General features: G+C 35.8%; 1 protein-coding gene across 1 annotated transcript in view; it reads right to left on the bottom strand.

Moving 5' to 3' along the window:
• Positions 1–1,559: 1,559 nt before the first annotated feature.
• The window catches only part of Morf4l1 (mortality factor 4 like 1), a gene marked incomplete at its 5' end in the record, with an annotated part of 13,521 nt that continues 2,106 nt past the window's right edge, over positions 1,560–12,974 (bottom strand). The window contains 11 exon segments of the mRNA XM_005410374.2: positions 1,560–2,291; positions 2,933–3,017; positions 3,402–3,574; positions 3,904–3,992; positions 5,086–5,187; positions 6,647–6,735; positions 7,189–7,214; positions 8,002–8,082; positions 9,046–9,132; positions 10,255–10,371; positions 12,724–12,791. Coding sequence (XP_005410431.2) covers positions 2,207–2,291; positions 2,933–3,017; positions 3,402–3,574; positions 3,904–3,992; positions 5,086–5,187; positions 6,647–6,735; positions 7,189–7,214; positions 8,002–8,082; positions 9,046–9,132; positions 10,255–10,371; positions 12,724–12,791 — 1,002 coding nt within the window.

The following is a 12,974-nucleotide window of genomic DNA, read 5'->3' as shown; positions in this document are numbered from 1 at the left end:
AGACCCTATTAAAAAAAAAAAGGTAAAAGCAGCACTAAACATGGGTTTCCATCCCTAGAATTGTGACCTCCTTCATACTAGCCCACTGAAGACTTCACTATTTTAGCACTCTAGTGCCTTCAAGCAATGTTTTGTATTTCTTACCAAGTGTTCCATTACTTTACAAAGGTCTTGGTTAAGCCCATCTTCTTCCTTTCTCATTTTTTCAACTGTTTTCTCTTTAAATATTTTAAACACACTTTTATAAGCAGTACCCCTACATTATCTAGATTGAAGGCATACCAAACTTTGCAGGACTAGAATTCTGAAGCCAAAAAAATTTCAGTGGCTGCTCTTACAGGAATGTGTTCCATGTCAAACTAAGGTACACATTTGCACAAATTAAAAATAAATGACACATAAAGACAATCTTGACTGAGTAAACATACAATACCATTAGGATAAAAATACAACTCTGCAGACTGGATAGAAGGGAAAACCCAAACCAAAAACTCTTGCACATCTAAGATACTACACATGCGATCTTAGATGTGCTAAACAAGCAAATCTTTATTTCTGTATGCTAGGAATAAGATCCTACACATGCCAGACAAAAGCTCTGCCAATAAGCTACACTCTCCAGCTCCACAAACGTATCTCTAAATACCTAACCAAGTGAAACTAATGTTTAAAGAACCATGAATAAAATGTCAGAAATTTGTGTACCAGTAACATTCAACTAAAAGTTCCCAAGCAGTAACAATCCATAACTGGTTTCTTGAATGTAGTTCAGGCTGGCCTCCAATTCAAGGCAATCCTCTTGCCTCAGCCTCCTGAATGCTGGGATTACAAGCGTGCAACACCAAGGCTGGTTCATAGCTGTTAAAAATAAGATTCTGTTGGTACTGTGGTAACAAAAGGGAAGGGATAACAGCAGAGGACTGAATTAAAAAAAAAAAAAAAAGCTGGAAAACTAGTACTTTGGCTAGGAACACCCTGGCCAATCCCATTTACCTCTGAAGCTTATCTCCATTCCACTCCCTCAGCCCCCATCCCCCCAAAATCATCACTCTAAAGCTTTGCACTGTAACTGTTATCTCTACCTATGTCCAAACCAAACATCTATAAAGGGGAGGAATGTTTTCCTTCATAAATATTTTGCATAGAGCTATTTTTTAGCTGTTTCTGAAGTAAATACCTTAAATACAGGAAGATGACAGAAAGCAATCTGTTACACATGTAAAACTGCTTTAAATGTTCAACCTTGTAACAGTCTGGGGAAAGTAGAGACCATCATGTGAACTAGGTACTCAAGAAAGCAAACTACTGCAGTTGCTATGAGTTAGGGCTAGGTACCAAAAGCTAAACTTCTCATTCCATAAAAACCAAAACTGGATGGCACAGCACCTGCTTGGCAAGCACAAGGTCATGAGTTCGATTCCCAGTACCGGGGAGAAAAAAAAAAAACAAACCCAAAACTGGAAGTCAAACACCCATCTGAAAAACCAAGTGTCTAATCACACAACACAACATAGATGATTTTAATAACATCTACACACACACACACACACACACTGCTCTTTGAAATTTAAAGAAAAAATTTATTGAAGATCTGAAAAACAATTCCTAAAAGATTGACTTTTCCAGAAAACTGTAGCTACACAATGCATTGCGTCTATCATGTTAAAACGTGCATTAGACACAAATACAAAAACCATGAAACAGTTCACCATTCTTCAACAATCTGAGCAAAGATAAAATGCCTAAGGAACAACATGGATGACTTGCAAAGGATGGGCTCTTTAAGCACCGTTAAAAAAAAAAAAGAGCACAAATGGATGAGTGTGTTCAGTTATATACACTGAATTGGACCTTTGGCACTAGGAATCAGAGCATTTTGTCATATAGCATTAACACGTATTATAAAAGTGCGTAGTGTCAAAGGAATAGAACCACCAGCATTCAAAAGCAGCTTTGTCAACTAGGCAATAAAACACTCTACACCATGACTCTCTGTTGTCCATCATTGAATACACTGGTAGCAACTTTGAAATGAAAAAAAAAGAAAAAAGGAGCTGAAAACCCCTTTTATTTTTTCTGTTTAAAATCAAACAAAACAAACATCAACTCTGTTATACACTAACATCTTCAAAGTACATCATTTGTACAAGAGAAAGACTAGGAACAAAAACGTGTGGACAGAGATCCAGACACAGATGAGAGTGCCTCACACCGCTTTCCGATGGTACTCAGGAGGGGCCACTTCATAATCACTGGCACTAAACAAAGTTGCCGAATTCTTCGCCAGATATCTAAAAATAAAATGTTATTCATTATAAAGATTTAAAAGCTTCTAGAAAGATTTAAAACAGAAATGTTTTCTAACAAGACGTAGAAACAAGGGCTGTCCTTTTCCCCATTTCTTCAGTCTTCGGCAATCCAGAGATGTTTTACTGTTTTTACTATACTGTTGGGTACATTTTTAATGTTCCTTTGTATTTCCCATTTCTGCAAATCTCACTGTCCCCATTTCACCGGTTTGTTCCTCCAAGTACTGTGCAAGAACTCTGTGTTAAACCGAGCATGTTGGCATAGCCTATAATCCCAGCACTTGGGAGGCTGAGGCAGGAGGATAGCTGCAAGTTTGAGACTAGCTTGAATGATATAGTGAGACCTCGTCTTGAAGAAAAAAAGACGCCAGCCCTTTAACATGTACACACATCAGTACAAAGCTATAAATACATTACATTCTATCTGAACAACTTTTATATTTAGGGACTCCATCATTCTCCCTTTACCGCACCTATATGCTAACTTTATCATGTTGTAAGATTCCCACATTTGTTTATATTACATTTGTACCAATACGTTATATAAGTAATTACAGCGTATCTCCTACAGAAATTTTCACTATATCATGCCAATTCGAATTTATAATTCCAATCAGACTTACTTGAGGAAATCATGAAGATAATTCAGTAATAAAGCAAGGCTCTTCTCATCCAGAGGTGTATAGGCCAACATTGCTCCAATTCGTACTATTTAAACAAAATAATTTATCCAAAGTTATAAAGGAGCATTATAAAACCATGTACTTTATATGAGCAGATGTAGCCATCAATTCACTTAAAATTACATGATTTTATAACTAAAAAGTTCAAATTGGAATGAAGTCATATTCTGGAACGTTACTTCACTTTTTGCATTTAGGGATGACAAAATAAGGCAAACTATTGAAGGCTCCAAGAGAAAAAAGCAAGCCAAACACGGTGGTTGATGTCTGTAATTCCGCCACTCAGGAGGCTGAGGCATGGGGATCGCCACAAATTCAAAGCCAGCCTGGGCTACAGAGTGAGACCCTGTCTCAGAATAAAACAACAAAACAGAAAATGTAAAGCCATGTTTTCTAAATGACGTGTTACCAAATAATCTCAGTAGATGTGGTGCTCCGTACACCTGGGACATGGGTGCATCAGGGTGATCGGCAAGGATCTCGGCATACTGTGGTCTCTCAAATTTGTAGAGGAGCTGAGTGCCCAGCATCACGTTGAAGTATTCTTTTATCCCTGCTACCACCTCATTAACAGCATATTCCCTAGTAAATGAACAAAAACCATTAGTCTGGAAGAGTGAGGAGAATGTAGACATCAGGTTAAGGAATTACAAGTGGAACCAGTGACAATGAACTACTGCTATTCCAAATTCAAGGAAATGGCTAGCAATTTATTGTGACTCTGTCTCAAACACACAAATGGGATCGAGGTGTAGCTTAGTGTTGTTTGCCCAGCATGCTTGGGACCCGTCAAGCTCAATTTCTAGCACTGCCATAAAGAACAAGAAACAAAATAAAATGCTATTTTGCTAATATTTTACTATTTCCAAGTACAAGTTTCTTGGACATACTCAAAAGTGATATATTCTTACTTATTATCTGTGTTTCCTCGAGATTTCTTGTAATTTGCATAGTCCTCTAGAATGGAGTCCACATTCTTCTTGGCAGGAAGATAAAAGAGCTATGAAACAAAAACAAATGACTACAAATATTGTATTTTTAATAGAAAAATGACACTGGATAACCTTTTCTGCAACCAAAAGATCACCTAACAGTATTTAAAAATAGGAAAAGGCATCATTCTACATGTGAAACCTGGATACTTGGCTAGTGGCTACCACAGTGGACTACTGTAATAGTTGACCATCTATTGACACACATACAGTATAGCAGAGATGGTAAACTTTACAGTTTTTAATGATAGCAAACAACTCAATGTGGAACACATTCCAAAGGTTCGCCACCACTACAGCATGTACCACACTTCAGTGTGCCTACGCGGGGATTATCGCCCACTAGAATTGCCTAGAACTGTATTTATATGCCAGACCTAGCCTGAAGCAGTAACAGCATTCTCTATCTTCATCCTCACATCAACACTATGAAGCAGGAACTATTATTATTCCACTAAAGTGGAAACTAAAGCACAAAAAGGCCAAGAAAGTGTAGTCAGCACTCATAGATATAAAGTGGTAAAGCCATAGTTTGAATCCTGGCAGCTTAATTTAAATGATTCAGACTATGCCACTTATATATGACTGAGATATCTCATAATCCTCAAGTAGTCACTATTCTTACCTCTTATACCCACAGGCCCACCTTTTCATTTGTCTAAGCAATTTGGTTTATTTCTCCTAGCATTCAACTGAACTCTTCTGATGTTCAACATGTCCCTCTAATTAAATATTTCCACAGTAAGTAGACCAAGGACTTTAAGTTCTTCTGCTGGTGATGCTATGTGCTTTGTGCTATATTCCATTAGCAGGAACATGAGCAGATGTTGCAGTTTAAATGACAGCAGGAAAGGAAACACAAGCTTGTCCCTTTGAGTATCTGCCATAGCAACCTCCAAAAATTACCTCCCAATTTTTTAGAATCACCCTTAAGTAATGAAATTTAGGTATGCACTGTTTTATTCTTCTCAAAGTTATTCTGCCTGGTGGTAACTGTTCAGTCTCCTGAATTAAAGTATTTCTCAACCATACTTAAATTTTCAACCTTTTTTCTTTTTACTACAAAAACATATCACATAGCGTACAACCTGTCCAAGTTACCTGTTTCTGCCTGGTAATTAGGTCCCAGTCATCGACAAGCCATGGTTTCAGCTCCTCAGGGATCTTTACTTTAACTTCAACTCTGTTCATAAATGTTTCTTCCTAAATAGAAAAAAGAATTTAAAACATTGCCTGAATAGCAACAGAGGGCTGATTTTTTTATACCTTCAGAGACACTAGGTATAAAGTGATTCCTTAAGGTAGCAACCTGTGCAGCTGGGATTATTTAAAATGTCATAAGCATAGACATCATACAATTAAACATGCAAGGGAATATGATTTAGAAATCACACCAGTTTATTTCACGCTTTTGCATGTGAAAGTAAAAATTGTTAAGTGAATTTCCCTTCTTAGGGAAATGGAACATCTGGACCTAATACATTTTATCTTAATTTAGCATTTTCATATTCATTGTTGAAACTATCTCAAACAGAGCTACCTTTTAAAGTCTAATTCATGAAAGTAATTAAATGTATTGATTTCTAGGGCTGTGGGGATACAGCTCAGTGACAGTGCTTGACTAGCATGTGTGAGGTCCTGAATCTGACCCTAATATATCTCCCTGCCCCTAAAAATACTGATTTCTAATCATCTCATCAAACCTGTCCTAAAGCTCCAATTTTTTGGAACAAACCAAAGTGTCCTACTGCCTTTTAACTTTAGCCGCAGAAATATAAGCTAGTCAATTACAAACTTCAAATGCAAGTTTGGAAATTATAACTATAATAAATTAGCAATAGATCACCTTACATTTACCTAGCAAAAATTGTAAAGTAGTACATCTGAACACACACGTTTCAGGATATTTTTATTGGTTTAAAATAATGTATAGGTTTAAACCATATTGGAATTCGATGAACCATTTAACATGATCTAATAAGTATACTCAGTGTTGCACCAAAACAAATTTTTTTAAAAAAAATCAAAATTGAAGGTTGGGCGTGGTGGTGCACACCTATAATCCCAGCACTCAGGAGGCTGAGGCAGGAGGATCGTTCCGAGTTCAAGACCAACCTGGGCTACAAAGTGAGCTCAAGGCCAGCCTCAACTGCATAGTGAGACTCCCAAAAAGACAGGAGGAAAAAAAAAGAAATGGAGTCTGCCATGTAGTTCAGGCCGGCCTTGAACTCAGTGATTCCCCTGCCTCAGCCTCCAAATTGCTGGTATTCCAGGTATGGGCTACCACGCCTGGCTGAAATATACTTATCCTGGGATGTGAACATTTTACACAACACCTCATGAGTTTGGGGTAGTTTAATTTCAGAGCTACAGATGAAATAAGAATTACCACCTGTAAGTTCTCTACTCCAAAAAGATTACACATTCAAGCCCAGCCTAGGCTGGGGATAGTTCAGTGCAAAGGTTCAGTCTCTGACTGGGAGGGTGATAATGGATAGAAATACAATTTTTTTTTAAACAAATACATTCTTTATCCACAATTGAGGTAGTTAACCATGTTAGCAATACTTTTGACAACTGAAGTCCTATGATTACTTTTTGTTGTTAATGTGATGTAACGTGAGTAAGACTAAAAATTGTAACAGGCTATTCAAAAACTTACATTTTCAACAGTAGGATCAACTCGAGCCCTCTTCTTCCGAGGAGGCTGAGGTGTCTCGCTGGTACTGCCACCATCTCCATTACCAGGGGCTACAAAGCAGTAGCGATGGTTAGCTAATTAAAAAAGAATCCATGGAAAACACAAGCATGGCACACCCTCTCTCTTCATTTCTCTGTTACACAGCTATTACTTGAATCTAAGTTACAGAATCACATTTCTACCAAAAATACAACTTTTAGGAAAAGCTCTACCCAATGGGCAAACATTTAATACTACCACCCTCTTTCATGTATTAAATGTTATTTTTCTGAAGCAGAGTTAAGGCTAAAGCAGGTGAAAATAAATGCTTCCAAGTTTCTCAGTTTTGTAGAAAGATTGGGCTTAGCCACTATGTACATACCGGTAACATTGCTAGTTCATATTTGAGACCAACAAGAAATTTAAGCTTGCTTTCAAAGTGTCATAGTTTTTATAACAGTTAATGTTGTACATATTTTACAATTTAAAATATGTTATAAAGACAAAATAATTTTAAGTCTTACTTTTTTGTTTATTCTTTTTAGTTTTCCTAAAAGGAGAGAAAAATATAATTATTTACTGCAACACTTTATTTCAACTTCATCAGGATTAAATCCACAAAGAAATACTGCTTTGGTAAGTAAGATGAAGTAATAAGTATGGTTTTCTGCTCAGATATGTGGATTTTTATTGATGGTTAAAATTCTCACCTCTTTGCAAATAACAGAAAAGTAGAACACGAATACTTTAGAAGATATCCTTCTTCCAAGGTTGTATTACTGCTATATATTATAAATAAATAAATAAACTCAAGTATATAGTTTATAAAAACAAGTCTTTCTACCAAAAAAAATCACAAGCTCTATTTATCCCAGTAATTTAGTTTTGCTTTCCAAAACATTTACTTTTGAGACTGTATTTGAGTCAGAGTAAACCATGAACATTACTTACACATACCCACAAAACTGTCAAGATTCCACTTAAATGACAAAAACCCTAAAAAGACGGAAATCTCACATGAATTATGCATAGCTTAAATAGTGTGTGTTGGGCCAGGGATATAAGCGCAAGGTCCTGAGTTCGATTCCCGGTACCAAAAAAAAGATAGTGTATATTACGTTGTAAGTATTTTACCACAACAGAGCTGATTATGTTAAGGAAAATAAAAAAAACTTCTATGTATTTTCAATGACCTTAATAACTCAGTATGTGAGAAACCGAGTCTCAACAGCATTAAGTCCCAACAGTGTTCCAAACTTCCTAAAGTCTAACACACGATGAACTTTCAGAATTATAAAACAGTATGCAGAATTAGAGCAAAGCACAGAGCTTCTTACACTTCAACATTTTTCTGTTGCAGACCAGATGTCTTCTTTCCTGGAGCAGCCCCTCTCATCTTTCCTTCTGCATATTGCTCCCTTCAAAAATAAGTTATCAAGTCATTACATTATAAAATAAGCTGTTAATGGGGAAAAATAAAGTCGTGTTAGCTTGATTCCACCTGCAATCTGTGTTAAAAATGAGGTTCCCAAGCATACACACTTTCTGGTACAAAGTTTTAAATAAGTTGGACAGAAAGAACGTATTTATAAAAACCAAGCAAAAAATTTCAGAGTAAAAGTCCTAACACTTGGTTCTTCTACAGCACTGGTAGCGAACCTGCAACACACATGCTGCAGTGGGCTGTTTGTTGGTACTGAAAGGTCTGTAAGGTTCACCAAAACTGTTCTGGAGCCACCAATGTCAAAGTTGGTAAAAAATGATCATAATACATGGTGTCTTTGGGCCGGGTGTGGTGGCGTGGGCCTGTAATCCCAACAGCTGAGGCAGGAGAAGTACCTCGAGTTTGCAGCCAGCCTGGGTTACACAATGAGCTCAAGGCCAGCTGCACTACATAGCAAGTCCCTGCCTCAAAAACCCAAAATAAATTAACTGTGTTTCATGTAACTGCAACTTCCTTTTGTATTTTAGAATTCACTAATCCATATATTTTCTTTCAATCTGACCCTATTTTCTCATAGTATTTAAATACATATTTCAGCCTTGAAATTAAGAGAGAACAATTACTTCACAGACTAGTCTTGCAAGGCTTTCCCCCTCAGTATGTGTTCAGAAACAAGCTAGTAACAAAGATGCTAAACATTAAGAGTTCATACTTCCAACAAAATTCTGTTGTTTCTATTCCACTATAATGGCAGGTTCAAACAATGAGATGGAGAGAGGCTTGTCTAATTACTCGAAGTAAAAGCAGTAACACAGCCTGCACAACAATCTCTTCACAGGCAGACAGGCACCCAACAAGATTCTGACTGTCCTTTCCATGTTCAAAATCTATTTTGTAGTCATTTCTCCTCAATGTTCATTTCTCAAAACAAACTTACTGATTGGCCTTTTGAAGTTCTCGCTGTTTCTGCAGATTGGTGTCCACATACTTGAGTACTCTGCTTTCTGGAACCCACTCATCCCAACTACAAAGAGAAGAGTTAAAGTATCATTCTAAAGCATTTTCATTATAACTCATACTCTATTGTCCAATTAATTTTTAGAGATCCAAGAGGCAAAACTTCAGATTTCTCTGAAAGCATTTGATGAACTAATGGCATAAATCCATTTTCAATGACAATAAAAATCTAGTGAGTCTGTTCTGTAAAAGAAAATTTTATATTTAAAGAAACAGCGTTCTAAATCTAAACTGACTCCAAAAGCCATGGTATTCCAATCATTTTCAGAAACGTCCTAAGAACATGACACAATCTTTAAAGTCAGTGGTGGTGAACCTATGCACACGTGTCACAGGGTCTGTGCTACCACTGAAAGCTCTAAAAGGTTCACCATCACTTACAGAATAAAAATACTATCTTAAAATTTTAACTGTCAAAGATCAAACGTAAGAGCCCACAATGAACAGAATCATAAAAACTACAACCAACTTGTTTGTTAGCTACATGTAATAGCAATTACATAACTCTCTTTGCCTTATTTATCTGTACCTACCAAATGGAGCTGAGATTAAATGTAAAAAAACACTTGAAAATCCCTGATGAATAAAAACATTTAAGGTATATGTCAAGAACACATTACCAATTCTGTGATACTTACCTACCATATCTAGATAACTCAGCTACGTTATCATACGTTAAGGTATTTCAATGTTTTATGAAATTACAGTATACCTTTCTTTACTTCCCTTCATTTATAAGTGAACACCCTAATGTGCAAGGCTACCAGAAGGCTTTCTGAACATTAAAAGGTGTAATTGCTCTTAAAATGTCAGTAAGGCATTCTGGTATGACATAAAATTCCTCTAAAGCAAAATTCCTCTTGGTGTGTATGTTCCCTCCAAAGAAGAAAACAAAAGGAGTTATCTCTTAGGGAATGCCAAACTTTTTGAGCAAAGTGAGTCTTTTCTCCTGCTGATGGAGCTCCTTTAGTGACACACCTGGTGTACTCTCAAGGTACTAGCTTTTATTTAATGGTTCCAGCCTCTGACCTCTTAATAGAATATAGTCGAAAGGAAAAAAAAATAATAATAAAAATAAAAACCAATCTCAACATGATTTCCTAGAGAAAACTTTAAAACATGCATTTACCTAGAGGTCAGGAGGGGGTGGTGTACTGAGGGAGCTCCTTCAGGAACAGGAAAAAGGGCTACAATATCCTCATGTGTCTTCAAAGTGTTTTCAGAGCGCCTGGGCCTCACAGCACTTCTGATACAGACAGCATAGTACAAAGTAATCTCAGTAACTAGGTGCAGAATTTAGCTTAACTTTTATTAAGTCACTTACAAATGGAATATTTAATGTCTATGCCAATAAATTCCAGTAAGGTTTTTGAAAATTTAGAAATATCTTAGTATCTGTGTTTCTCAATAAGGTAAAAAAAATTATTTTTTATATATATATAAAGTTAAAAATCCAATTTGATGATCACTTTCGCTGTATGGTTTTTAAAAATGATATCCTACAAACCACTATCAAAATTAGTTATTTAAAAAAATTGTACCTGTTTATTCCAATTCTCTCTAAATCAAAGGGAACTAGCTAATTTTTAATTATCATGATGCTCCACTTTAGAACCTTACAAGTCCCTTCCTTTTCTGATATAATTCATCTAAATAAGCACTTTCTGGGCCAGCGTGGTAAGTCGTGGCACAGCACCTGCCTGGCAAGTACAAGGTCCTGAGTTTGATTCCTGGCACAAATAAATAAATAAATAAATAAGCACCTTCATTTAAAATAAATAAATAAATAAAAATTTTTAAAAACCCACAACAGGTCAAAAAACTTTCCATGTAGAGAGCTGAAAATCCTTGCTGAATAAAAGGAAAATGGAATGGACATCATCCTTTGCTCTGAAGAAAAACTGTATTAGGGTAACAATTGAAAGCCAAAGGCTCATATACTTTTATATAGGTCAAGCACAAAATTTCAGTTTTCTGAAGTTATCTTGGTATTTAAATCCCCCAAAGTCACAACCCAGGAACAGAAATATAAACAGCAGCACTGAATGAAAACACACTTGCTGGGTATCTGAATAACTCTTTCCCATTTCAAAACAGGTTTATCTAAGGTTTCTCTAAATACTTCTAAAGGTAAGATCAACTTCTATAAATCTACCATTTCTTTCTGCTACTAGACTATAATACATGAAGGGGGAAAATGTTATTTTATTGAAGCAATGAAGTGAGAAAAAGTATTTGGTATTTTCACAATTTTTGGACAAGATACAAAAGCCACTTAATATCCAGTCTTTGACTAACACACACCCATGTGTAATTTTACCCACAATGTTTACGATACATGAAAGCACACCAAAGGATGTATTTACAGCCATTAAGATGAAATTCTAAAATGATTCTTTCAAAGTATTTAAGTGGCCTACACCTGTGGAATTTCCTTTGTTTTCCTTTGATACTCTGTACAGACTTTTTAACTTTCCTACTTACTAAGAATAAATAAGACATTATTACCTGGCTATTAGTAGAGTATCAGTATGAAAAAATATAAGCCCAGTAATTATTTAATATTGAAGTACAGTTTAACATTTCATTTTCTATGAGACACACTAGGAGCACATCATACATTTCCCTGTATATCAGAATTGCAAATGACTGTTTATTTTTATTTTTTTTTTTTTTGGTTTTTCTCCGGTACCGGCAAATGACTGTTTATTGAAACACAGTTTTCCCCAATTATTTCCCCAATTTCTCAATATTTAAAATATAAAACTAGGAGGTCACTTTCAGGTATGGATAATACGTACTTATTATTATTAGAAATAATACATTTTATATTTCCACTCTTCCACAACCATACTGATCAAAGAGAAGTAACTGGTCTTGATAGTCCTTAGGTAAAAGCATTTGACCGATAAAAAAATTCCCTAACAAAATTAACCGGGTTGGTTATCTGGACAGGGCACTATGAAACAGAACCAAAGTCACAGGACCAATAGATTCAATAGAAAAACTTTCCTTCCATAGCAAGAGTACTCATCAAATCAGATGGCATTGCTCCTACAGTAAATCAGGCACTGAAGTCCCATCAGGTTACACAAAGCAGTTACTAAAAAATCAACTCTTAGAAAGTAGTTAACCGACAATGATAGCAAAATATCATTAAACAAAAACATAGAAACACTTTCTGTCAAATTATGTTTCCAAACTTCAGAAAGTTTGTAAATTCTGTCATTAGCATATCACATCCTGCCCAAATCAAAAATTTCTATACTTTCCCCTTTTCTATGTAGAGAAACCCAAGTAGTTTTGAATATTAACTGGCCCAAAAATTCAGGCTAGCTGGACGTGGTAGTGCACACCTCAGGAGTCAAGAGGTAGGATTTATACCAGGGGTTTAAGGCAAGCCTGGATTACCTGGTAAGGCTGGGTCTCCAATCAATCAATCAATCAATCAAAGAAAGATAAATGAAATGCCTGAGTACTCTAATTTCTCATACAGATTTTATACCCTAAAAAAATACGTTTTTCTTATCCTCACTTTAATATAAATCAGGTTACAGTAAAGCTGCAAACAAATTACTTTTCAAAATCTAATACTCACTTTTTATTCCAACCACTGTAATGTATAAAGTATTTTACTTGTTTGTCCTTTATGGCAACCTTTACACACTGAAAGAAAGAAGAAAAAAACTCACTTAGAAATAAATTTTTAAGAGACAGACGCCACATCTAGATGATTCTGTTTCATTTATTTGTCTTTTTTGAGATAGGGTCTCGCTATGGTGTTCAGGATGGCTTTGAGCTCACTTCGTACTCTAGGCTAGTCTCGAACTCTTTTTTTTTTTTTTTTTG

Source organism: Chinchilla lanigera, unplaced genomic scaffold, assembly GCF_000276665.1.
Source record: "Chinchilla lanigera isolate Chin_1 unplaced genomic scaffold, ChiLan1.0 scaffold00132, whole genome shotgun sequence".
Lineage (NCBI taxonomy): Eukaryota > Metazoa > Chordata > Mammalia > Rodentia > Chinchillidae > Chinchilla > Chinchilla lanigera.
The sequence above is the reverse complement of the archived record's forward strand: the minus strand, read 5'-3'. Positions and strand labels throughout refer to the sequence as shown.